Source organism: Sorex araneus, chromosome 5 (assembly GCF_027595985.1).
Source record: "Sorex araneus isolate mSorAra2 chromosome 5, mSorAra2.pri, whole genome shotgun sequence".
Taxonomy (NCBI): Eukaryota; Metazoa; Chordata; class Mammalia; order Eulipotyphla; family Soricidae; genus Sorex; species Sorex araneus.
In genome coordinates, this window is record NC_073306.1 from 28,664,770 (window position 1) to 28,691,379 (window position 26,610).

Below are 26,610 nucleotides of genomic sequence, written 5' to 3' on the forward strand. Positions count from 1 at the left end.
TAGTATAGGGGCTGGAAAGATAGTGCAGTGAGTGGGGCACTTGCCTTGCAAGTTGCCAACCCAGATTTGATCCCTGGCATTATATGGTCCCTGAGCCCTGCCAGGAGTGATGACTGAGCACAGAGCCAGAAGTTAGGCCCTGGACACCACTAGGTGTGATCCCAAAATAAAAAGATTTTTTGGGCTGGAGCAATAGCATAGTGGGTAGGGCGTCTGCCTTGCACACGGCTGACCCGGGTTCCATTCCCAGCATCCCATATGGTCCCCTGAGCACTGCTAGGAGTAATTACTGAGTGCTGAGCCAGGAGTAAACCCTGAGCATCGCTGGGTGTGACCCCCCCCAAATTAAGATTTTTAAAAATTATAGCATATAAAAATATTTTTTCTCACCTCCATGAGAACCCATCATGGGCTGGAAAAGACAGTATAGGGGGTGCATACTTTATATGCAGCCAATGATTCCATCCACAGCACCACATATGGTCCCCTGGGCACCTTTAGGAGTGACCGCTGAGCACAGAGACAGGAGTGTGGCCCCTGAGTAGTTGGATGTAGTCTGAACCTGGTCTCCCTCAAAGAAGGCATCATGCTGGACCAGAGAGATAGCTCAATCATCTGGGCACATACTTTGTATGCAGGAGGCCAGGTTCAATCCCTGGCACAAAAATGATTTCTGAACACCACTAGAAGTGACCCCTAAAGCACCCAGAGAACATTCACCACTGAAAGTGGTCCCCCAAATAAAAATCTACTGCAGGCCCCTAGAAGCATCACCTTCTTGGGCTTTTGCATTGAGCCACTAGTCCAGTTTGCAAGAATTCCTGGTGGGAACGCTGGGCTCAAATTAAAAAATGTCCAGTGCAGAGTAATCTAATCAACAGGCAGGGACCACACATCCCTCGTGGAGACTAATTAGAGTCCTACTTCCTGGAGCTTCATCTTCCTAAGTTCCCCCCAGTTTTGGTCTAGAAGGTCTTCCTGAGCCTTCTCTGAAAGTGGTAATACAAATTCCAAGAAAAAAAAAGGTTTGGGGCTGGAGCAATAGCACAGCAGGTAGGGCCTTTGCCTCACATGCGGCTGACCCTGGTTGATTCCCAGCATCCCATATGGTCCCCTGAGCACCACCAGGAGTGGTTCCTGAGTGCAGAGCCAGGAGTAACCCCTGTGCATCACGAGGTGTGACCCAAAAAGAAAAAAAAAAAGAAAAGGTTTAACCTAATCTAAAATTCTTCTTGGCTGCCACCTCTAATGTCCATATAAGGATTAGAAGAAAAGGTGAAAAAGAAGAAAGTGACAGGAAAGCAGAGGAAAGAGAAAGAATAACCAGGGCCAGGAAGATGACTCCAGGGGCTGGAGCACATGCTGTCCTCATGCGAACTCAGGAGCCCTGACCTAAGCAACTAACTTGTAGCTCCAGCATCTCACCAAAAAGGGAAGAACTGGGAACATGAGAACCCTAAAAATATGCAACCTTTCTCACAAGGACGAATGTTTCAGACCCCCCAATTTTTTTTTTTTTTTTTTGCTTTTTGGGTCACACCTGGCAATGCACAGGGGTTACTCCTGGCTCTGCACTCAGGAATCACCCCTGGCGGTGCTCAGGGGACCATATGGGATGCTGGGAATCGAACCCGGGTTGCCCGCTCGCAAGGCAAACGCCCTACCCGCTGTGCTATTGCTCCAGCCCCAAGACCCCCAAATTTTAATTAAAAAAAAACCAGGGCCAGTGAGATGTCTTAAAGAGAGGGAAATATGCTTTTGCATGCAGGCATACGAGGTTTGATCCCCCATATCACATGATCCCTGAGCGGCCTGAGTACCCAACAGGAAGTAGCCCCACCACTGTTCCCAAATAGAAACGAAAAAGGCAGTGTCTTCAAGTGGCCATAAGCAACCTTTAATATTCCAGACAGCAATAGCTACCTTCTTTGTGCCAAAGTCACCAAAGAAACTTGACTAGCACATCACATACACTTGGGAGGTGGTAAGACCTATGATGTTAGGAGATAAACTGCATAATTTGAAAGTCAAAGAACTGGCAAGTGAGTTCAAAATCGCTTTGATTTTTCTTGCTTTTTTTTTTTTTTCGGTTGTTGTTGTTTTAAAACAAAACAAATAAACAGACGGTAGGCAAAATGATGTTTGGAGATTCCTAGTTGCTGAGAAAGCAAACATGAGCGCTCCAACTCTGCAGGCTCAGGGTGACCTTTTCTCCCACGATGCCAATACCTGTTTCTCCAGCTCTTCTGGCTACACTCCCTCAGGAATACTTGCTGGCGGAATGAACAATGGAAGAAATACACCAAAGAGAGCCACAGACTTGAGGCAGAGGAGCTCTTCAGCCAGATTTTGGCAGCAGTTGTTGCCAGCAATAGGAATTACTTAGCTCAGGAGAACTTTCTCCATGTAAGTAAACAGATTAATATGCTTCGGCTTAACATCTTTCCTTACTCCTTAAATTAGCTCAAGAGCCATATGGAGAGACCAGGTACGCTTATTTGGGTTCATCAGTTCCTTAAGACTTATAATGCAGACAGAATTCCCCTCAAGTGGGAGAAGGGCTGAAATTAGGCTGTGCCTCAGGCTTTGGGGACTATAGATAGTATGTACAGTGGCAGCTGCTTGTACAAATGGAACAGTGTTTGAACAACATGAGGGCCCCACTGCAGCCCCAGCTCTCAGTAGCACAGTTTTATTGGCCAAATTCTTCTTTCCAATTTTTATAGCTTAGCATGAGGGTCTGCTATCAGGCTTGTCTTCTTAAGTCCCTGATCAGGCAGGTACCCCCAGAGCAGGCTTGGAGATGGAGGGTAAGTGAGTGAATGAGAAACCTGTCGATGAGCCAAAATTGGACAGCAGGACAGAAAAACTCCAACTGCTGCTGAAAACTATCCAGGAAAGACCTGATCATCCAAGAGCTAGGATCCAGAGCGCATCTCCGCCACTGGTCTATTTCTGGAGTGTCCAGGAAAATAATCCTTTGGTGTTCTATATCCAAAGGTGATGTTATTTACGGCAGTCTATGCATTTTACAAAAGTACATAGGCCCAAAATTGGCCATGAGGTTTGGAATTACCAGCTCGCCAACCTGGCAGGATGGGAAGAAAGAGAATGTGTCCATGAAAAGCTTTCGGAAGGGACTCAGGTCTGCCACCTGGACCTCGATGCTGTACTGATTGGCCAGCAGCTCAATGGCGCCTTGAACCACATACTCATTCTGCAGGTGTGAGAGTGAGCAGGTTGAATAGACAACATGGCCTCCTGGTTTGGTGGCAAGCAGTCCAGCCCTGAAACCAGAAAGAGAAAGAAGCAGTGACTCCTGAGTTCCCAGCAGACGGGCGATAGAAGGAACTAGAAACATGAACAGGGGGAGTCTACTAAGGGATTGTAGCTGCACTCAGCAATCTCTAAAGCTCCTTCCATATTGACACTGCCTAGAAAGTCATTCTCGAAGAAGAACCCGCCTTCCTCAGTGGACTGTGTTTTACAAGAAGCCTTCTTGAAATGATGCCCCATATTCTTGACACTGATCGTTGACCCAAACCTGACACTGGCTAGGGACTGAGTCCTCAGTTCAGCATTGCAGAGCCTTGATTTCAGTAACTGCTTCTCATATTCATACTACCCACGGATACAGGGTACCCTGGAGGCAATAGCTTAAGTGAGTCTGTGCAGTTCACCCTACTATGTATGTCCTACCAAAAGAACACTGAAAGCAGCGTTTCTGCCCTTTTCCTGACCTTGTTTTCTTCCTGTGGTCCTCCTGTTCTACCAGTTGGTCCCCTGGTCTCATGCTGTGCCACGCCACCACCCCTATCCCCCATTTGCATGATTTCCACTTGTGGCCCTCGTGAAATATCTTGGGGGCTGAGTTGAGAAATGTGCCTCTATAGGACCAACCCAGCCGGCAGATGTCCAGCCATTCTATGGGGGTGGTTGCAGCAAGGGCTTCTGGTCCCCCCGTTCACCAAGCCCCTCACGGCGCTCCTGCACAAAGTCCTGAGTTGTTATGAAGCTCTCACTCACGCAAGAAGCTGCACCTGCAGCATAGGCAACATGTGCCGCTCCTTCTTCCTCGACCTCTGAAAGATGTTGTTCTCCTCCTCGAAGAGGGAGTGCCGGTCTGTGGTACAGGGCACATCCACCAGGACCTGCCCAGAAGGGTCAAAGGCAAAGTATTAGAACTCTTCCAGGCTCCTTCCTTGGGTCAGGACTGCTTTAGGCTCCTGGCCTGGAGGTTCTGTAGGTGTTCTCTCTGGCCACCTACCCATTACACAGTATGTGACAGAGCCTCACACTTTAACTTGATAAGCACTCGGGAAATAATGTGTGGGGAAAGTGTATCTTTAGGTATAATTGTGACCAAACACAACACACAAATAACTATAATTAACTGGCATCATCCTAGAAAGAAGTCTTTAGTTCCTTGGGGCTCATTCCTTGGCTTTGCTCTTAACAAGTTGGTACCTATTGTTGTTCTGGTTTAGCTGGTGTGTCTGAATCATCCTCCAAGTGCCTAGAGGCTACTCCCAGAGGCGCTTAGGGGATCATGCAGTGCCAGGGATCAGACCTAGAATTCCCACATGCCAAGCATATGTTCTTGTTTTCTGAGCTGGCTCTAGAACTGCAATTGAAAAAACAAAACATCATAGGATAGGGGCAGGAGACTACAGGGGTTAAGGCACTGACTTGCAATGCAACTAATTTTGGCTTGATCCCCAGCACGTTTCCCAAACACTATCATGAGTAACCCGAGGCACAGAACCAGGAGTACCAGAAGCATGAGGTGTACCCACCCCACTGCCAAAGAAACAGGGGCCCAGAGAAATAATACAGGGGTTCAAGTGCTTGGCTTGGGCCAGAGAGATAGTCTATACAAGGTTGCCTGCCTTGTATACAACCAACCCTGGCTTAATGCCTGATTCCAGTTCAATCCCTGGTACCATATTAGGTTCCCATGCACCACTAGGAGTGATCCCTGTTTACAGAGTCACAAGTCACCATCGAGTGTGGTGGCCCCAAAACCATAACCAAAAACATGCTTGCCTTCATACTAAGCTGATCCTGGTTTAAATCCCCAGCACCATAGATGGTCCCCTGAGCACTGCCAGGTTCACTCCTGAACACAGAGCCAGGAACATACCCATAAGCATCACCAGCTATGGCCCAAGGCCCCAAGAGTTAGATGGAGAGCCAGAGATTTCAATGGGCTGGAGCACAACTTTGCATGAGGAGATCTGGATTGATCCTCAGCACTCATGGTTCCCTGAGGATCGCCAGGACTAAGTCCTGAGTGCAGAGCCAGGGGTAACCCCTGAGCATTTGCCAGGCATGACCCATAAACAAAAACAAAAAAGATTATGATATTAGTATTAAAAGCTTTTTCTAAGTCACACACTGTGCTAGAGCTAAATCCACTGTGTTGGCAGCAAGGGTTGTACTGGCTTCTCCTGTTCTGATGACTCCATGTTTGGAAAGCTGATCAGGGGATTCCTTTACAGGTAGGAAACAGGTCTCACCAACCTAGTACTCTATAAACACCGTCTCTTGGGCCAGAGAGATAGCACAGAGATAAGGCTCCTGCTTTGCATGCAGCTAACCTTGTTCAATTCTAGGTACCACATATGGTCCTTGAGCATCACCAGGAGTGATCCTGAGAGATAGAGAAGCAAAGGCAGCACCATGACAGGCTCAAATAAAGAAGCCAGAGAAGCTAGGCCTAGGTTTCGGATCCAGAATTCCTGGAATTGAGCAGATACCTGGAATTGAGTCATGATTTCCCCAAAGTGAGATAGTCATGGTGAGGTAAACTAAGGGTTACCAATCAGATGCAGGTAGGTAAGCCCCCCTATAGAACCTTTATGTAACTCTTATGCAACCCGTATGTAACACCAACTTATAACCAATCAGCTACGTACAAGTAGTAGAAAGGTCTTCAGACTGTGGCCAAAAGGATGGTCCATGGAAAGTCCCTGTTATAAAATGTTATGGTATAAGAGCCCCTCACTTTTGAGACTCAGGGCTGCTCATTCTGAGAAGGCTGCTACTGTGTCAGTGAATCCTAGCTCGAAGTAGCCAATAAAGACCCTTTGCTTATTGCATCGCAACTTGTCTTTACACGATTTCTCTGGGGAGATCTTGACCTGGTTTAACAGCCCCTTATCCAGAACCAGGATTAGTTCCTGAGCACTGCTGGGTGTACCCCCAAACCCAAAACAACAACAAGCAAACTGATTTTTCAATTCCTTAGATGATGTAGGCAGGATAGTAAGAACTAGATGGATTAGATAAGTCAGATGATAACACAAAGACTATAGCTATAGTTTATACTTTTAGAAATGTGTTTTAAACATTTTAGGAATATGCCAATTAAAAACATAAAATGGGGGTCCAGAGAGAGAGGTCAATAGGCTGAGTGTATACTTTGCATGCCAAGGAAAAACTGGCTTTTAGTATGATTCATAATAAGAGAAGGTATATTAGAAGCTATCAGTTTGGTTATAACCAAAGAGCCTGACATCACCAATGATAACAGGATGTGGAGAAAGTTTTTTTAATGGTATGATGAATAACCAGTGCTTGGAGTGCCATGCAGTACAATGGATTGAACTCAGAGAAATGAGCTGGTTGTAGAGCATCAATGTTCTCTACCACTTGGATCACATCACCACTCTGAGAAATGGTTGATTGAGAAACCAACCACTGAGAAATTAAACTGATTTAACCTCCAGAGAATGAAATTTAGTGATCCCTATCAAAATTTTAAATGCCTATATGCCATTTTTCAGTATAAAATACTGAATTTTTGTATTTTTTGTATTCAGTCAAAAATACAAATTAAACTTAAGAAAGAATTCCATCTCAGTCCTACCTGCTATACTATCATTCTGGCCCAATGTTGTTCCTATTTTTAAAAAAACATACATGGGGCTAGAGAGATACTAAACAGGTAGGGCACTTGCTTTGCACATAGGTTAGATCCCTGATACCTCATATAGTCTCTCAAGCTCCATTAGAATTAATCCCTGAAAACAGTCAGGAATAAGCCCAGAACACCACTGGTGGCCCAAAAACAAAAAGTAGAGCTGGAGAGATAGTACAATTTGTAAGGCACTAGCCTTGCAAACAGCTGATCTGGGTTTGATTTCTGGCAGCACATAAAATCCCTGAGCATCACCAGGAGTGATCCTTGAGTGCAGAATGAAGAGTAAGCCCCAAGTAGAGCCAGGTCTGACGCAAAAAGCAAAATAATAAAAATAAGGGCTAGAGAGATAAAACAGTCGGTAAGGTGCTTGCCTTGCATGCAGCTGACCCAAGTTCAATCTCAAGCATCCCATATGGTCCCCTGAACCTGCCAGTAGTAATTCCTGACTGCAGAGCCACGAGTAAGCCCTGTGCACTGCCAGATGTGGCCCCAAAACAAAACTAAAACAACAAAAATTAATTTAAATATTGGGGCCAGAGCAATAGCACAATGCATAGGCCATTTGTCTCGCACATGGCCAACAGAGGTTTGAGCCAGGAGTAATCCCTGAGTATAGTTGGGTGAGACCCAAAAAGACAAAAATAAATAAGGGCTGGGGAGATGGCTCAAAGGACTGGAGTACATGCTTTCCAAGCAGTTGCTCTGGGTTTAATCCCTAACTCTATGTTCACTCTGAGAATCACCAAGAGTGCCCTGGTATACTGCCAGATGTGTATTGCTATTCCTCCCACACAAAAATAAAATCAGCTTCTTAATATTTTGTGACAATTTTTGAGGGGATGGGAGGTCACACCCAGCAATGCTCAGGAGTTACTTCTGGCTCTGCATTCAGAAATTACTCCTGGCAGTGCTCAGGGAATCATATGGGATGCCGGGATCAAATCTGGGTTGGTTCTGAGCAGTTAAATGAGTTAAAGGTCAGAGTTCAGAGGACTTGGTACATGCTTTGTCTGCTAAAGCTCTGGGTTTGATTCCCAGCACTGCATGATCCCCTGAGCACTGCCAGAAGCAAGCCCCAAGCAGAGCCAGGAGTAACTCTACAAGCAAAGCTGAATGTGGCCCAAGATACAAAAACCTAAGTGAGTTGAGAAAATAAGTCTAAAAACTTAGTTCCCACAGTCTTGTTCACTAATAATGACGGCAGCCAGTCATCTAAATTGAAGTGACAATATCACAGGCTATTTTCTCAGAATCATCCATGGAAAGCTAGCTAGATCTAGACATAGCCCCACATATTCAAACATAAAGTTTGAGCCTCCTAAGGTTCTAAATTGAGGGCTAAGTTTAGGTCTAAATTTTAAGGCTAAGAATGGGGAGGTCATCCCCAAAAACAAAAGCCCAGGCCCAGATGGTTTCACTGGCGAATTCTTCCAAACATTTAAAGAAGACCTATTGCCTGTTTTCCTCAAACTTTTCCAGGAAATTGAAAAAACAGGAACTCTCCCAAACAGTTTCTGTGAAGCACATATCTCCCTAATACCAAAAGCAAACAAAGACACCACTAAGAAAGAAAATTACAGACCAATTTCCCTGATGAACACCGATGCGAAGATCCTCAACAAAATACTAGCAAATAGGATCCAACAACTCATCAAAAAGATCATACATCACGACCAAGTGGGATTCATCCCAGGGATGCAAGGATGGTTTAACATTCGGAAATCAATCAACATAATCCAGCATATCAACAAAAGTAAAGACAAAAACCATATGATCATATCAATAGATGCAGAGAAAGCATTTGACAAGATCCAACATCCTTTCATGATGAAAACCCTCGCCAAAATGGGGTTTGGAGGAACTTTCCTCAAGATAGTCGAAGCCATCTATCACAAGCCTACGGCAAGCATTATCCTCAACGGGGAAAAACTAAGGGCCTTTCCTCTGAGATCGGGCACAAGACAAGGATGCCCACTCTCACCACTCCTCTTCAATATAGTACTGGAAGTACTTGCGATAGCTATTAGACAAGAAAAAGAGATTAAGGGCATCCAGATAGGAAAGGAAGAAATCAAACTCTCACTATTTGCAGACGACATGATACTATATCTAGAGAAGCCTAAAACCTCTACTAAGAAACTCTTAGAAACAATAGACTTATACAGTAAAGTTGCAGGCTACAAAATCAATACCCAAAAATCCATGGCCTTCATATATGCAAACAATGAGGCAGAGGAAAGGGACATGAAAAAAGCAATCCCATTCACAATCGTGCCCCAGAAAATCAAGTACCTCGGAATCAGCTTAACCAAGGAAGTAAAAGACCTTTACAAAGAAAACTACAAAACGCTACTCCATGAAATCAAAGAGGACATGAGGAAATGGAAACATATACCCTGCTCGTGGATAGGGAGAATCAATGTTGTCAAAATGGCAATACTCCCTAAAGCATTATACAGATTCAACGCGATTCCTATAAGTATACCCATGACATTCTTCAAAGAAATGGATCAAGCAATCCTAAAATTCATATGGAATAACAAACGTCCAAGGATAGCTAAAACAATTCTTGGGAAAAAGATGATGGGAGGCATCACCATCCCCAACCTCAAACTTTACTACAAAGCAGTAACAATTAAAACAGCATGGTACTGGAACAAAGGCAGAGCCGTAGACCAATGGAACAGGGTGGAATATCCCTACACACAACCCCAAATGTATGATCATCTAATCTTTGATAAGGGAGCAAGAGATGTGAAGTGGAGCAAGGAAAGCCTCTTTAATAAATGCTGCTGGCACAACTGGACAACCACATGCAAAAAAATGGGTTTAGAACTTGACCTGACACCATGCACAAAAGTCAGATCAAAATGGATTAAAGACCTCAACATTAGACCACAAACCATAAGGTACATTGAAGACAAGGTCGGCAAAACCCTCCACGATATTGAAGATAAAGGTATCTTCAAAGGTGACACGGAACTAAGCAATCTAGTAAAAACAGAGATCAACAAATGGGACTACATTAAACTAAAAAGCTTCTGCACCGCAAAAGATACAGTGACCAGAATACAAAGACTATCCACAGAATGGGAAAGGATATTTACACAATACCCATCAGATAAGGGGTTGATATCAATGGTATATAAAGCACTGGTTGAACTCTACAAGAAGAAAACATCCAACCCCATCAAAAAATGGGGCGAAGAAATGAACAGAAACTTTACCAAGGAAGAAATACGAATGGCCAAAAGGCACATGAAAAAGTGCTCTACATCACTAATCATAAGAGAGATGCAGATCAAAACAACCACAAGATACCACCTCACACCACAGAGACTAGTACACATCCAAAAGAACAAAAGCAACCGCTGTTGGAGAGGATGTGGGGAGAAAGGGACCCTTCTTCACTGCTGGTGGGAATGCCGACTGGTTCAGCCCTTCTGGAAAACAATTTGGACGATTCTCAAAAAATTAGATATTGAACTCCCATTTGACCCAGCAATACCACTGCTGGGAATATATCCCAGAGAGGCAAAAAAGTACAATCGAAACAACATCTGCACATGTATGTTCATCGCAGCACTGTTTACAATAGCCAGAATCTGGAAAAAACCCGAATGCCCCAGAACGGATGACTGGTTGAGGAAACTTTGGTACATCTATACAATGGAATACTATGCAGCTGTTAGAAAAAAGGAGGTCAAGAATTTTGTAGTTAAGTGGATGGGCATGAAAAGTTTCATGCTGAGTGAAATGAGTCAGAAAGAGAGAGACAGACATAGAAAGATTGCACTCATCTATGGTATATAGAATAACAGAGTGGGAGACTAACACCCAAGAACTGTAGAAATAAGTACCAGGAGGTTGACTCCATGGCTTCGAGGCTGGCCTCACGTTCCGGGGAAAGGGCAACTCAGAGAAGCGATCACCAACTACATTGTAGTCGAAGGCCATGTGGGGGAAGGGAGTTGCGGGCTGAATGAGGGCTAGAGATTGAGCACAGCGGCCACTCAACACCTTTATTGCAAACCACAACAGCTAATTAGAGAGAGAGAACAGAAGGGAATGCCCTGCCACAGTGGCAGGGTGGGGTGGGGGGAGATGGGATTGGGGAGGATGGGAGGGAGGCTGGGTTTACTGGTGGTGGAGAATGGGCACTGGTGAAGGCATGGGTTCCCGAACTTTGTATGAGGGAAGTATAAGCACAAAAGTGTATAAATCTGTAACTGTACCCTCACGGTGATTCTCTAATTAAATATAAATAAATTTAAAAAAAAATAAAAAAAATAAAAATAAAAATAAAATATATGATAAAGTGGTTCAAAAATAAATAAATAAATAAATAAAATGTATCAAGTTACTTAAAATAAAAAAAAAAAAAGAATGGGGAGGTCAGATTTGTCTCGTTGGATATCAAGAATTACTTACCCGACAACATCCAAAAGGAGAGAGAACAAAAGGGAATGCCCTGCTGCAGAGGCAGGGTGGGGTGGTGGGGGATGGGGTGGGGATGGTGGGAGGGATACTGGGAACATTGGTGGAGGAGAATGGGCACTGGTGGAGGGATGGGTAAACAATTACTGTATGACTGAAATGCAAACACGAAAGTTCATCAGTTTGTAACTGTACCTCACGGTGATTCACTAATAAAAAATTTAAAAAAAAAAAGAATTACTTACCCGGTCATAGGTGTCCCCCTCTAGTTCTCCCCACTTCCTGCCATCCCACGAAGTGACTCGAACTCGATTCCTATCCCTGAAATCTTGAGGCACATAGTTATGAAGGATCTTTTGCAGTCTGCTGGTTCGGGAAGTTGAGAGATCATTAGCAGCAAGATTGCCTGTAGGTATAAATTGTATGCATTTTAGGATTTTTTTTTTCTCTATTTATTTCATTTTTGGGCCACACCTCACAGTGCTTAGGGGGTTACTCCTTGCTCTGTAGTTTGGAATTACTCCTGGTGATGCAAAGGGGACCATATGGAATACTGGGGATCAAACTCAGGTCAGCTTTGTGCAAGGCAAGCACCCTACTTGCTGTACTATCATTAGAGCCCAAGGATTTTTTTTTCTAATTCTATTTTTTTTTAAACGGCATTGAAATTTTGACAGAAATTGTATTATAAATGGCTATAGGAGAATGAACATTTTAAGTTTGTAGAAATCAAGAAACCTCAGAAGTGACAGAGAAGTAGTACATCAAGAAAAGCGATTGCGGGGATGGAGTGACAGCACAGCGGGTAGGGCATTTGCCTTGCATGCGGCCGACCCGGGTTCAATTCCCAGCATCCCATATGGTCCCCTGAGCAGCGCCAGGGGTAATTCCTGAGTGCAGAGCCAGGAGTAACCCTTGTGCATTGCCAGGTGTGACCTAAAAAGCAAAAAAAAAAAAAAAAGCGATTGCTTATGACTGAACCCTGAGCATAGTCAAGTGTGGCTCAAAAATTAAAAAACAAAAAACAAAAAAAAAAATCTTCATAGGGTTAGAGTAATAGTTCAATGGGTAGGGAGCTTGTCCTCTATTTTTTTTTTTTTTTTTTTGGTTTTTGGATCACACCTGACAATGCTCAGGGGTTGCTCCTGGCTCTGCACTCAGAAATTACCTGTGGAGGTGCTCAAGGGACGAAAGGGATGCTGGGGATTGAACCCGTGTCAGCCACATACAAGGCAAATGCCCTACCCACTGTGCTATCACTCCGGGTCCCCCTAGGGTGCTTGTCTTGAATGTATCCAACCCGGGTTTGATCCCCAGCACCTCATATGCTCACCTGAGCCCTGCCGGGAGTGGTCCCTGAGCACAGAGTCAGAAATAAGCCCTGAGGGGCTGGTGTGTTAGCACAGCGGGTAGGGTGGTTGCCTTGTATATGACTGACACATGACTCCCTCCCCAAAAAAAAGAAAAACAAAAAAAACAAAAAAAAAAAAAAGAAAGAAGCCCTAGCTCCACCAGGCATGACCCAAAAAACAAAAACAACTTTACCAAGGAGAGTAGAGCTGATTAATCTTTTTCTTTTAAAATTTTTTATTATTATTATTTTTTTAATTTTATTGAATCACCGTGAGATAGTTACAAGCTTTCATGTTTGGGTTGTAATCTCACAATGATCAAACACCCATCCCTCCACCAGTGCACATTTCCCACCACCAATATCCTGGGCATAACCCCCCTTTCCCACCCTCCCCCTGCCTCTATGGCAGATAATATTCCCCATACTCTCTCTCTACTTTTGGGCATTATAGCTTGCAACACAGACACTGAGAAGTCATCATGTTCAGTCCATTATCTACTTTCAGCATGCATCTCCCATCCCAACTGGCTCCTCCAGCCATCATTTTTTTTGTTTTTGTTTTTTGGGTCACACCTGGCAATGTACAGGGGTTGCTCCTGGCTCTGCACTCCGGACTCACGCCTGGCGATGCTCAGGGGACCATATGGGATGCTGGGAATCGAACCCGGGTCGGCCGCGTGCAAGGCAAATGCCCTACCCGCTCTGCCATCGCTCCAGCCCCAGCCATCATTTTCTTATTCCTTCTGCCTTCTCCCCTCCGCTAATGAAGCAGTCTTCCAGCTATGGGACAATCATCCTGGCCCTTGTATCTACTGTCCTTGGGTGTCAGCCTCATGTGATGCTACCCTACACTCCACAAATGAGTGCAGTTCCTCTATGTCTGTCCCTCTCTTTCTGACTCATTTCACTTATAGAGCTGATTAATCTGGTCTGGTGAATGGCTCAAGTGGCAGAATACCTTAACTGCAAGTATTAATAAGAAGTAAATTTAATTGTTTAATATTTACTAGTGACAGTGACAATATTTAATAGTAGCTAGGGAAAGACAAAAAGCAATATAATGCTTGTCACCCCTGAGCAAATCTCTCTGTATAGCCCCTGGGAGACAGAATGTCTCCTTGAATTAATCCCCCCAAAAATACTGCCTCTGTCGTTGAAATGCTTTACCTCTGTAAATGATCAATCACACCTATGTGCAACCCTATGCCTCAAACCCTTTCAAGATGTTCTATAGTATGTTTTTGCGGGAGCACACCCAGCTGTGTCAGGACTTACTCCTGGCCCTATGCTCAGGGATCACTACTGGTGGTGCTCAAGTCTGGGACAGCTGCATGCAAAGCAAGCACCTTAAATCCTGTACTATCTTCTGATCCAACAAATTTTTTTTTATTGTTGCATAATTTTAGCAGTGCTGGGAATGAGAAGCATACAGGGAGAGGGGCTCAACCCAGGGCCTTGCATATGCAAGGAAGATGTTCTACCACTTGAGCTATTCACCAACCCAGTTTAACCAGCTTTTCTTCTTTAAGTCAGCAATTTTTTTTATTATACATAAATGAACTTATTTTGATTTGCCATCTTTATTCCCTTTTCCTATTTTGATAAGGCATGAATTCAAGAGGGGCCAAAGTAATAGTACAGCAGGCAGAATGCTCCATGCAGCTGACCCATGTTCCATCCCTGACACCCCATATTGCCCCAACCCAACCAGGAGTGATCCCTGAGCACCATGGGGTATGGCCCCCAAATAAAACAAAAAACTGGGGCTGGAGCGATAGTACGGTGGGTAGGGCCTTTGCCTTATAAGCAGCTGACCTGGGTTCAATCCCCAGCATCCCATATGGTCCCAAGCAACGCCAGGAGTAATTCCTGAGTGCAGAGCCAGGAGTAACCCCTGAGCTTCACTGGGTATGACCCAAAAAGCCAAAAAATTAAAAATAAAAACAAAAAACAAAAATTTCTGGGGCTGGAGAGATAGTACAGCTGGTAGGGTGCTTGTCTTGCACGTGGCCAACCAAAGTTTGATCCCCAGCACCTTATAGTCTCCCAAGCATCCCCAGAAGTAATTCCTGAGTACAGAGCCAGGAGTAAGCCCTGAGCATTCATTGCCAGTTGTGGCCCAAAATTTAAAACAAAACAAAAAAAAAAAGATGTAAGTTCAAGAACTATCTCGCTTTGCTCTACTGTAAGAAAAAAAATTACTGCAAAACTGATGACAAATGGCAATTGTGCTATGGCTTAGAATGCCTGTGTTGCAATTACATGCTCACAAGTTCAAATCCCTGGTGTTATCACACACACACTGAGCCTGACCCTGGCAGATGTGCTGTGAACCCCAGAACCATAAGATATTTCATATTGTACAGTATCCAGGTATGTGTAAACAACACAAATAGGTGAAGTGCAACCCCATAAGCACTCCAACTAAAACTGAGTGAACAACACAACAGCCAGGAGGTGGCCACAACCCTCAGGAGCACCATAACTTGCAAATCTCACTGAAAGAGCGAAACCCTACAATTGACCCTTTTATCCACCCACAGGAATCCATTGTGTGTGTGTGTGTGTGCGTGTGTGTGTGTGTGTGTGTGTGTGTGTGTGGTGTGTTGATGCTGGAGATCAAACCCAGCATCTCACACACGCAAGCTGAGCTACATCCCTGGCTCAGGAATTCAGAATCCTGAAGAGAGAAAGCTACATACCCAGTAAAGCTGATGCCAGGTTAATGTGCTAACAGTTGCAAGGCTAATACAACTAACACGAGACAGACATCTCTTTTAAATTGGTCAGAGTGTGATAAGGGAAGATTCCAGAAGATGGCACACTTGAGCTGGGCACTTTGCTGTACGGAAGGCCAGTTGACCCCTAGTGTAGTGCTGTGAGCTCCAGTTATGCAATTTTCACCTGTGGTCCCCTAGAAATATTGGGGGGGGAGGGCCGAAAGGGGCCATTTGGCCTCCAATTGAGAAACACTGTTGTAGAGGGAAAAGGTGACATGAGTGGGATGGGGAAATATAGTGCATGCTCTGCCTGTGGAGGCCCAGGTTTGATTCCTGCAACAGCATATACCCCGAGAACTGAGTCCCATGCTAAACAGGGCCCCAAAACAAAAATAGGAAGGAGGAGGAAGAAGGAGGAAAAGGAGAAAGAAGGAGGAAGAGGAAGAAGGAGGAAGAAGAAGGAAGGAAGAAGAAGGAAGAAGGAAGCAGGAAGCAGGAAGCAGCAGCAGCAAAGACAAAAGGTTATTTGGGCAACAGAAAGCAGCAGGAGATAGTTAAGAACATTGGGCCTCAGGAAGAATTCCAGAAAGCAGCTTCTATGCAAAACTTAAGGAGTGACTGTGGTCAGCTAGAGCTTTTAACAATCAGGATAAGGAAAGGGAACTAAGTTTTCCAAAGAATAAAGGGCCAGAGAAACAGTAAAGAGTACAATGGTTGGGGCCAGAGCGATAGCACAGCGGGTAGGGCGTTTGCCTTGCACGCGGCCGACCCGGGTTCGATCCCCGGCATCCCATATGGTCCCCCAAGCACTGCCAGGAGTAATTCCTGAGTGCAAAGCCAGGAGTAACCCCTGAGCATTGCTGGGTGTGACCCAAAAAGCAAAAAAAAAAAAAAAAAGAGTACAATGGTTTCGGGGTCAATCCCCAACACCACATATGGTCTCTGAACCCAGACAGGAGTAATCCCAGAGCACTGCTGAGCTGGCCGGAAAAACAAAAAAGAAATAACAGATGCAGAGAAGTGTTTTGTAGCCTGATTAGAGTTCTGATAAATGTGCCCTCAGAGACCTTGATCTGCTGAGAACCATCTCAGCTCAGCTGACAGAGAAAGGGAAAAAATCCTCACACACAGAAAAACACACCAACTTTCACTGGTGGTGGGTTTGGAATCAAAACACTGAATGCCTGAAACTGATATTAAAATCTTTGAAAATTATGGTACCTGAATGAAAAATAAATAAAAAGGGAAAAAATACCAGTTGATCAGTAGGTAAGCACAAACTCCCTCCCTCCAACTTTTTTTTTCTTTTTGGGTCACACCCAATGATGCTCAGAGGTTACTCCTGGATCTGCACTCAGGAATTACTCCTGGCGGTGCTTGGGGGACTATATGGGATGCCGGGGATTGAACCCGGGGCAACCACATGCAAGGCGAATGCCCTATCTGCTGTACTATCACTCCGGCTCCCTCCCTCCGATTTTGGGACCTCACACCTCACTCAGTGTGGTAAGGTAAAGCCCCTTCCTTACCCACGACAGCTCAGACTTACGGCAACAACCAGTCTGAAGCAATGCTAGCGTCTTTCCTCCTGGTGCGGCACATAAGTCAAGTACGATGTCACCAGGCTGGAGGTCAAGAGCCAGAACAGGCAGCAAGGAGGCAGCGTCCATCAGGTAGTAGTCCATGACACCCAGGCTGCCAAGCCTAGAAGAAAGAAGATCACCTTTGAGTCAAATTCTAGATCAGGAGGCTCAGGAAAATTCGTGCCTTGAGGTACTACTCAGTAAAAGTTTATCTCTGGCTCACAAATTTTTCACTTACTCATTCACTGCAAATGCAGCCAGAGCAATAGCTTTGTTTGTGGGCCACATCCAGTGGTACTTACTACTGACTCTGTGCTCACGATCACTCTCGTTGAGAATCAGAGGACAATATGGGGTGTCAAGGATCAAACCTGAGTTCTATCGCTCCTGTCATGATGTTAGCCATTTTGATCATTAATCAAGCCATACATGCTCCTGTCTCCAGCTTTTTGTAGCTCTGTACCTTCTGCCTGTAACACTCTTGCCCCCAAAGCCCACATTCACTCCCTCATTTCATGTCTCTCTTAAAGTCATTTCATCAGAAAAAAAAAAAAAGTCATTTCATCAGAGAGGAGCTGGGATTCTTATTATCTTAAAATGGTAGCCCTCTACTCCCATCACCTTCTAGCTTGCAATATATCATCATCATCATCATCATCATCATCATCATCATCATCATCATCACGATATTGCGCGGCCGTGAAGCTTCTGGGAGCTTGGTCTTACAGTCTCTGAGTTTTGGCCCTTGGTGGGATTACACAGCGCCGGGGGCAGTTTCTGGGTGTGACCGCCTAGCTACTGGAAAATGGGGGATCTGGACAGAAGAGGCCCAGTCCCTATCCAAGCAGGCTTGGAGATCTCTGCCCCGGGTCCAACACACCTGGGTTCCTCTGCCGGTTTCTTCATGCGTGAGGCTCGTCCGAACATGTGGAGAGGGGCCTTAAGCATGGCTGTGGCTGGGTTCCGGAGGTCCAGTAACAATGATGGGTCTCATTCCCTGACCCTGCTCCACACTCAGGAATTACTCCTGGTGGTGCTCAGGGGACCATATGAGATGCTGGAAATCGAACCGGAGTTGGCCAAATGCAAGGCAAACACCCTACCAGCTGTGCTATCACTCCAGCCCTAATTTTTTTTTTTTTTTTTGGCGTTAGGGATTAAATACTGGAACGCAATAACTTTTATCAATGACTCACATTCCCAGCATTTTTAAAGAGCTTTGAAGGGTTTGTTTGGTTGTTTTTGTTGTTTTTGTTTTTGGTGGTTTTTTTTTTTTTTTGCTTTTAGGGTCACACCCAGCGATGCACAGAGGTTATTCTTTGCTCTGCACTCAGGAATTACTTCTGGTAGTGCTCAGGGGATGTTGGGAATCGAACCTGAGTCAGCTGCGTGCAAGACAAACACCTTACCTGCTGTGCTATCGCTCTAGCTCCTGTAGGTATTTTGTGTGTGGGGAGGGAATGGTTTTCTGAGCACTGAAGTAGACTTTGAGGCCCAGGCCCTCCTACAAAAAGTATAATCTTTGAGGCCCAGACAACCATTAGCAGTGCTGGGGTGGGAACAAGTGGTGTCAGAAATTAAATTAAGGGCCTAGTGCATGTCAGACATGTGACATGGGAGCCCCTGCCCCCCACATTGAACTGTCTCCCCAGCCCCTCTATTTCTTAATTTGTAATGCACAATTTAGCATTTGATTACAGTATTTTTTTTAAATACAGTTCACATATATCTGATCATTGGATAAGAAGACCAAATGTTCTTTTTTTTCTTTTTTGCTTTTTGGGTCACACCTGGCAATGCACAGGGGTTACTCCTGGCTCATGCACTCAGGAATCTCTCCTCGCGGTGCTCAGGGGATCATATAGGATGCTGGGAATCGAACCCGGGTCGGCCGCGTGCAAGGCAATTGCCCTACCCGCTGTGCTATTGCTCCAGCCCCCACCAAATGTTCTTTCTTTTTCCTGCTCTGGTACTAACTCTGAAAGGCCCCTAGGCAAGCCCCATTTCTTAGACAAGTGTCCCTTCCTATTTTTGGTTTTGGGGCCACATCTAGCTGTAAGTTGTTTTCTATAGCAGGGTGAAAGTGAAAGTTCTGGGGTAAGACTGCCTGGGTCTAAAGACTCTACCACATACTCTCCACAGAGGAAGGCAAGGAATTGCCCTTAGAGGGCTCTTTGCATAACAAAGGCAATAACATACAGCACTTAGAAAAATGCCTAACATGCTAACACAGGCCAGGTGATAGCAGAGCATGTAGGACATTTGCCTTATACACAGCCAATCTGGGTTCTATCCCCAGCATCCATATGATCCTGAGAGCTGGGCTGGAGTGACAGTACAGCGGTAAGGTATTTGCCTTGCATGCGCCAACCCAGGGTTCAGTCCCCAGCATCTTATATGGTCCCCTGAGAACTGCCAGGAGTAATTCTTGAGTGCATAGCCAGGAGTAACCCCTAAGCAATGCTGAGTGTGACCCAAAACAAACAAAAACAAAAACATATGATCCTGAGAGCACCTCCAGGAGTAATTCTTGAGTACAGAGCAAGGAGTAACTCCCCCCACCCCCGCCCCGCCCCCAGCATCCCGGGTGAGGCCCTAAAACAAACAAAACAAAAGCCCAACATGTGCAAACAATCGGTAAAAATTAACAATACTGATACCGATTAAACATAGCAGAGGTGAGTTTTTTCCCTTTCTGCTTCAACAGACCCTCAAAACACCCAACCATGACACAACTAAATCCTACCTGGCATGAGGGAACCGGCTGACATCTCCTCTGGCAAAAGTAAAGCATCGAAGGTTTGGACTGCAGGCCCACGAAGTGGAGGATGGAGTTGCAGTTTGCCCCGCCTCGGGCTCCAGGTCCCCACGGGCCTTGGCTTCATTCACAAAGTCCCGGGCATTCAGCCGCTCCAATTCGGCACTCACATGATCCCAGGCGGCAAAGTTATTGAGCAGTGCGCCGTACTTCTGTTCTGAGAGGAGACTGACTCGGATCGATGGCCACAGGTCTCCAAACTGCACACTGTATGTCATGTCAAAGTTCTGTAGGGCCAGTTGGGTGGCAGGAAATTTGGGCTCTGTGGCAGCCTGAAATGGAAAGAACAGACCTATTGGTTTTCCACGACCTGATGCCACCACAATCTCGGGAGCCCTGTGGCAAACGTGGATCTGGTTAGTGCCCACTCCACCTTTGCTTCCTGTCTGTACCTGCCACAAAGTGTAGGAAAAAAGAAGCAGTGAGCAGCGGACCTTTCTATCTCAGGGTTGTAAGACAAAAAAAAAAAAAAAAGCCGGAGCTCTACAGTACAATGTAGGGTCACCTGCCAGCATCACAAGAAAGAGGAAACTCAGACTAGAGACTGAACACAATGGCCACTCAATACCCCTATTGCAAACCACAACACCCAATTGGAGAGAAAGAACAAAAGGGAATACCCTGCCACAGAGGGAGGGTGGGGTGGAGGGGAGATGGGATTGGGGGGTGGGAGGGATACTGGGTTTATTGGTGGTGGAGAATGGGCACTGGTGGAGGGATGTGTTTGCGAACATTGTATGAGGGAAAAACAAGCTCGAAAATGTGTGAATCTGTATCTGTACCCTCATGGTGACTCACTAATTAAAGAATAAAATAAATTTTAAAAAAATAAAAAAGAAATAGGAAACTCCTTGAGGAAGAATTTAAAAGAACAGGAGTTCAGGAGAGGACTCTTTAAATCTACAGAGGTTGGAGAAACACTGGAGCCCCAGTGGGGGATGAACAAGTCTTCCATTCTGAAAAGCATTTTTAGGGCTCTTCAATTATGTAAGCATAACAGATATACTCAAGGATGGATACAAGAAAATTCCAACCTATATTTTTCTTGGCGGGGAGGAGGGCAAGGGGTAGGTATTGGGCCATACCTGGCAATGTTCAGGGCTTACTCTTAACTCTTTACCTAGGCTCAGACCTGACTGGGTTCAAGGAACCGTATGTGGTGCCAATAATCAAATTCAGGCTGGCTGTGTGCAAGACAAGCACACTGCCTACTGTGTTATCTCTCAGCCCCTCTACCCGATGGAATGAGGGTAACTCACCTAAGGATGCTACTCAGCACAGCGTGGAATGACTCAGGGTGAGTTCCAAGTTCCCTGAAGGTGGGGAAAAGGAACTTGTAGAACCTTGAAGTATGAAGCAAAATGCAAAACTTCTAGGATGATTTTTTTTTTTTAACTATTATGGGCACAGCAGAGAGTAGCATGAGTCAGGCTTGAAGAACAAAAAAAGTAAACTATTGAAAATTTGAGGTCCTCTGCTTTGGAGTCCCCAAGTTGGTCCTGGTGCTATTGTGGTTTGTTTCCTTGACAGTTACTATTACTATTACTATTGATGAATTTTGTTCTGGAGTTTTGGTTTGGTCAGAACTCTTGCTCTTGTCCTCACTTCTTGGTTTTGCAGGGACTCTTGCTCCGGACATTACCTCTGGCCCGCTGGGGACTCTTGCTTGGACTCCTGCTATGGGAAGGACTCCTGTTCTTGGAATATTTTTTGCAATTTCCGGAATTCTTGCTTTGACTCCGACTATCTTTACATGGGGAAACTTTGTCTTTGCCATATTGAAAATTCTGGTCCTTATTTCCATTAAGATTCTCATTCTGATCCTGGTGTAAGCTTTCATGGGAATTACTGCTATGGCTCTGACTTCTGACTGGACGGGGATTGTTCTGGTTCATATTTATGGTGAGATGGAGATCCTTTTGACTGTGACTTCTGCAAAGGACGTTGGCACCTTCATCTGGGCTCAGATCTTGGTCTTGGTTGTTGCTCTGGCTGTCAGTATCTTGGCAGTCACTAACAACAACAGCTGTACTACAGGTTGGAATAGTACAGTTGGATCTCAAGGGTGAAGGCAAAGGACAGCTGTAGGGTACCTGAGGGGGCTCTCTAGGGGAGCCACGAGGAGCCACAGAGTAGACATGAAAGCCACAGGGCATAGAATCAGGCTGGATCCGGGTTCGGGAGGGAAGAGGTAAACACTGAGGGTCAAAGGGTGTTCTCAAAGGAATAAAAGAATAGATGTGGGTAGTACAAGGAGGAGCCAGAGTTGGGCGATATGTCTGGGGTGGGTCTCTGGGAGTATAAGAGGTGCCACAAGGGGGCACTATGGGCTGACACGGAGGTGGGCACATGGGAACCTGGCAAACAGAAGCTGAACATGCAGCGGGTGAGCATATAGAAGTTGAGCACACAGGAGCTGGACATACAGGAGCTGGGCATACAGGAGCTGGGCATACAGGAGGTGGGCATACAGGAGGTGGACATACAGGAGCTGGGCATATAGGAGGTGGGCATACAGGAGGTGGGCATACAGGAGGTGGACATACAGGAGCTGGGCATACAGGAGGTGGACATACAGGAGGTGGGCATATAGGAGGTGGACATACAGGAGGTGGGCATATAGGAGGTGGGCATATAGGAGGTGGACATACGGGAGTTGGGCAGATGGGAGGTGAGCATATGGAAGGTGAGCAAATGGGAGCTGGGCAGATGGCCTGATCGAGAGAACAAGGCAGTGGGCAGGGAATGGTGGAGGGGGGAACCATAGAATATATACGGGTGGCTTCTCGGGGGGCTCCCTGGGGGTTGCACGGAGTATAAGTGATGGGCATGACAGGCTCACAAGGAATGCAGAGGGGAAGGGAAGTGGGGGTGGAGATGACAGTTTTGAGAGTTCTAGGGACCACAGAAGGTAAGGTAGGCTCTGGAGGACATTCTTCGGGGCAGGGATTTGAGCAAGCTGTGACGGCTGCCACTGTACAAGGACCAGGGGGATTGGAGGGACGTGGCGGGGAGGCGCTGGCAGCGGAGGGCTTGGGCTCGTCAGAACTGTGTACAACAGTGGTGACCAGGGAGCGACATTTTTGGGGAGCACGTGGCTGTTTTAACTCTGATTTGGGGCACTTCATTTGGGTGCAAACTGAGATAGGAAGAGGGGGATCATGATAGCTTCTGCAGGGAGGTGAGTGGGGTGGAGATACAAGCGGGGCGCACAAGGGCGAGGGGAAGATGGAAGGATAAGGACAGGGAGAACAGAGAGTAAGTGGTGGTTCCGCAGGACAGGAGGGACAAGAAATCGTGTCAGCTGGGTTTACAAAGATATAAGAATTTCCACCAGTCTCCCAGGAGAAAAGGGACTCAAAGACAGACTTCCTGGGATCCTGGGACTCAGGTGGGCAGGGAGGGAGGAAGATGGTACAACACGGGCTCTCAGAAGCAGGTGTGAGGGCCTCTAGGGAACACCCTGGGGTCAGAAGGGAACAGTGACAAGAACCCTCCTGAGGACAACTGGGACAGTTAGTTATGCAGGTCTGAGGAAGTATAGAGTCACAATAATTTTTTCCAGGCAGTAAGTCATTCTGTGGCTTAGGTTTATAAGAGTCTGGAGACTTAAACTGGCCCGGGTAAAAGGTGCCATCGGGTGGGGCAGAGGCTGGGGAAATAGGCAGCTCATTATAACATTTCCCCATGGGCCATGGAGAGAACCGTGGGGGGTTCCTGGGCCCACTTTCCAAAACCCTTTGAGAAAGGGATGGGGGAATCATAGGTCTAGTTTCCATAGGCCTGTGCGCAAGGAGAGGTGAAAGAAGGCCCGTTGCTGAAGGTCTATGAGTAGCATGAGATGAAATTACGGGACAAGCCCCCAGAGACCCATGAGGGATGGAAGGCGGGTTCATGGGGTCTGCAGCTTTCGGGGATTGATGAGTTGAAAGAGATGGAACCATGTGATCAGAGTGATGCTGCTGCGGAGGGCTGGTTCCTGGGGGTCTGTGGCTGAGGGTAGGGGAGGTCACCGGGCTGGTTACCACGGATGAAGGATAACAGCAGTAGAAGTAAGGGGGCTGGTCAAGTCCTGAGCTTGCTGTATGGGAACGAGGTATCCTCGGGGGACTAATCCAGGAACAATAAGTGCTCCGAGAACGGACAGGAGCTAACTCCATAAGGTTGACAGGCTCACAACAAGGGCTTGGCGGGGGAGAACTCAGAGGCATAGGATCCTCGTTGCAGGGCCTCTTGAGGAGGGAACCGGATTCGAGACACGTTGCCTGGAGGGAAAGCAGTGGGAGGGGGGAGGACGACGGTGGGGGTGGAGACGGTACTGGTCCAGGTAAGGAGGTGGGCGAGCCGGAACAAATTTCAGGGTGGTCACAGATGGGATCTCTGGGGAAGACGGGAGAGCCCGGGGGCCGCGGGGAGTCGGGGCACCTTTTGACCAAGTTAGGGGAAAGGCAGGGGGTCTCGGCAGGATGGTCGCTGTAACCTTTCCTGGGCGCCAAGGGCAGCTCGAGGGCAAGGAAGGAGTTGAATCCTTTCCCGGAGTGGAGCGGAGACCCAGGAAGGAAGGTGATCTCGGTACAACTGCCGAAGGGTGGGGGCGTGTGGGCTGAAAGATCTAAAAGGAAAGGGGGAGAAGAGGTCATGAAGGGCGGGGTGGGGGGTAGGGAGAAGAGGCGAAGGAGAGGGAAGGCGAGGAAAACGGAGGGGAAGGGTGAGGAGAGGAGGGGAGGGAAGAGGAAAGGGTGGAAGGCCGGCAGTGCGGCCAAAGGTCGGGTAACCAGGAGCCCGAGGACGACGCGGTCGTGACGTCACAGAAAGAACGAGGGGAGTGGCTGCATAACGATGAGGGGCGGGGTGAGGAGGCCGCTGGCCTATGAGAAGAACCAGTCACTTATGACGCATGGAGGGGGCGGGGCCCGCGCGCTCCGCGAGGGCCGGGGCGGAGGGCCGGCCGGAGAAGTTCACCCCCGGGGTGGCGGGCCGAGGCCGCGGTCCCGGGTCCCACCCTGCGTCCCGGCTGCACCTTACCCATTTCTTCTTATGTCGGTATCTTCGCGGGATCGCCGCCGCGTCCGCGCGCCTCAGCAGGTCCCGCGCGCCCCTCCGCACCAGCGCGGCCATGTCCGTGTGCACAAACGGGTCCCTCCGGCCGGAACCGCAGCGCGGGACGCGTCGGTTCCGCAGAGGCGGCGTGCGCCCCGGGGTGCTGCGCTCGGAGGAACAGCGCCGCCACACGTCTTTCCCGCCAGGCTCGCGCGCGGCGCCGCTGGAGCCTGTTGAAAGGTGCGGCGCAGGGAGGCCCATCCTCTGAACTGTGGCTCCGCCCCGGTCGTTGGAGCTTTGAGAAGTCCGAGAAGGTCGTTTACTCGTGGAGTATTAGGAGGGTTGGGATCTGCTAGCTTCAGGAGAGAGTAGGAGTTGCCTTGCACGTGGCCGGCACGGATTTGAGTTCCTGCACCCCATAGATCATCCCCACCCCCCAAGCTCGCCAGCAGTGGTCCCTGAGCACCACTGGCTATGACCACCCACCCCACACACCCTGCAAAAAAAAAATTAAAAACCAGTGAAGCAAAGAAAAAGGAAGGGCCTTGAAAGCCACTTCAGAAGGGGAAAGAAAGTGTAGATAGCAGGCAAAGACGAATTTATTAGTAATGTAATGAAGTAATAAACCTTGTTTCAGGACCTCTCCTTTGCACTATCCCTAAAGCCCTATGCTTATTGATACACACAGAGGTGCTGTGGCTTCTCCCAGCACTGTGCTGGGGACATAGAATCTCCTGTGTGCAAAGCATGTGCCCAGCACTGTGAGCTACCTCTCCCGCCATATTTTTGTTTTTAGGAAGGACCTCTGATTAGAACAGCAGGCAGGGTGCTTGACTTGCATTTGGCCTACCAAAGTTTGATCCCTGCTGCCAGGTGTGGCCCAAAAAGAAAAAAAAAAAAAGAGGGCCTCCTGAATAGTGTAACCATTCAGGAACCCCCAAACCACTCCATTTTAGTGTGTAATCACAAAATAAATAAGTGATCAGAGGTGACCTGGCAGTGTGGTCTCTTGCCCACCACGTGCATTGGGTGGCCATAAGTCGTTTCCCCCACTGGGGCTGCTGCCAACAGATGCAGGAAAGAGGCAACAGGGCTGCCATGCTGGTTGGTGATTAGTTGCCATTTATTCCATTCTCCCCCCGCACCTGTTCCAGTCTCAACGAGCTCCTCATTTCAGTCTCACACTGACCCTCATTCCCATCTGCTCATGTCCCCCAGGCTGGTCTTTCCGTGCTCCATCTCAAAGCCTTGGTCTCACGCCCCACCTCCAAGCTTCGGGGGTAGCAGCTACACCCAGGTCAGGTAGCATAATCAACAAATGAAAGCCCTTCTAGGAAAAGCTTTTCTAAGACAAGGATCTCCTACAACCAGGAGATCCACTCAAGGGCAAAATACCACCTAGGCTTGTGTTTCTCCTTTCCTTAGTCCAATAACCATTTAAACATTCATCTTAATTCTTCTTAATATTAATCAGTTTGGGCTGGAGTGATAGCACAGCGGTTGGGCTTTCACCTTTCACGCGGCCGACCCGGGTTTGATTCCTCCGCCCCCTCTCGGAGAGCCTGGCAAGCTACTGAGAGTATCCTGCCCGCACAGCAGAGCCTGGCAAGCTACCCGTGGTGTATTGGATATGTCAAACTCAGTAACAATAAGTCTCACAATGAGAGACATTACTGGTGCCCGCTCGAACAAATCGATGAGCAATGGTTGATGGTGACAGTGACAGTGACATT

General features: G+C 47.0%; 1 protein-coding gene across 2 annotated transcripts; it reads right to left on the reverse strand.

Moving 5' to 3' along the window:
• Window positions 1-1,875: 1,875 nt before the first annotated feature.
• On the reverse strand, window positions 1,876-25,028 carry NSUN4 (NOP2/Sun RNA methyltransferase 4). Of its 2 annotated transcripts, XM_055140584.1 has the most exons (7): window positions 24,863-24,936; window positions 21,097-21,150; window positions 19,766-20,109; window positions 16,986-17,140; window positions 11,608-11,768; window positions 4,027-4,151; window positions 1,876-3,287 (listed from the first exon to the last, which is right to left on the reverse strand). In XM_055140584.1, exons 3-7 carry the CDS (start codon window positions 20,053-20,055, stop codon window positions 3,011-3,013), a joined length of 1,008 nt encoding a protein of 335 aa, XP_054996559.1. In that variant the 5' UTR covers window positions 20,056-20,109; window positions 21,097-21,150; window positions 24,863-24,936; the 3' UTR covers window positions 1,876-3,010. The 2 variants fall into 2 exon arrangements, with proteins under 2 accessions (XP_054996559.1, XP_004620584.2); XM_004620527.2 differs by lacking the exon at window positions 21,097-21,150 and having other exon boundaries at window positions 24,863-25,028.
• Between the last annotated feature and the right edge of the window lie 1,582 nt (window positions 25,029-26,610).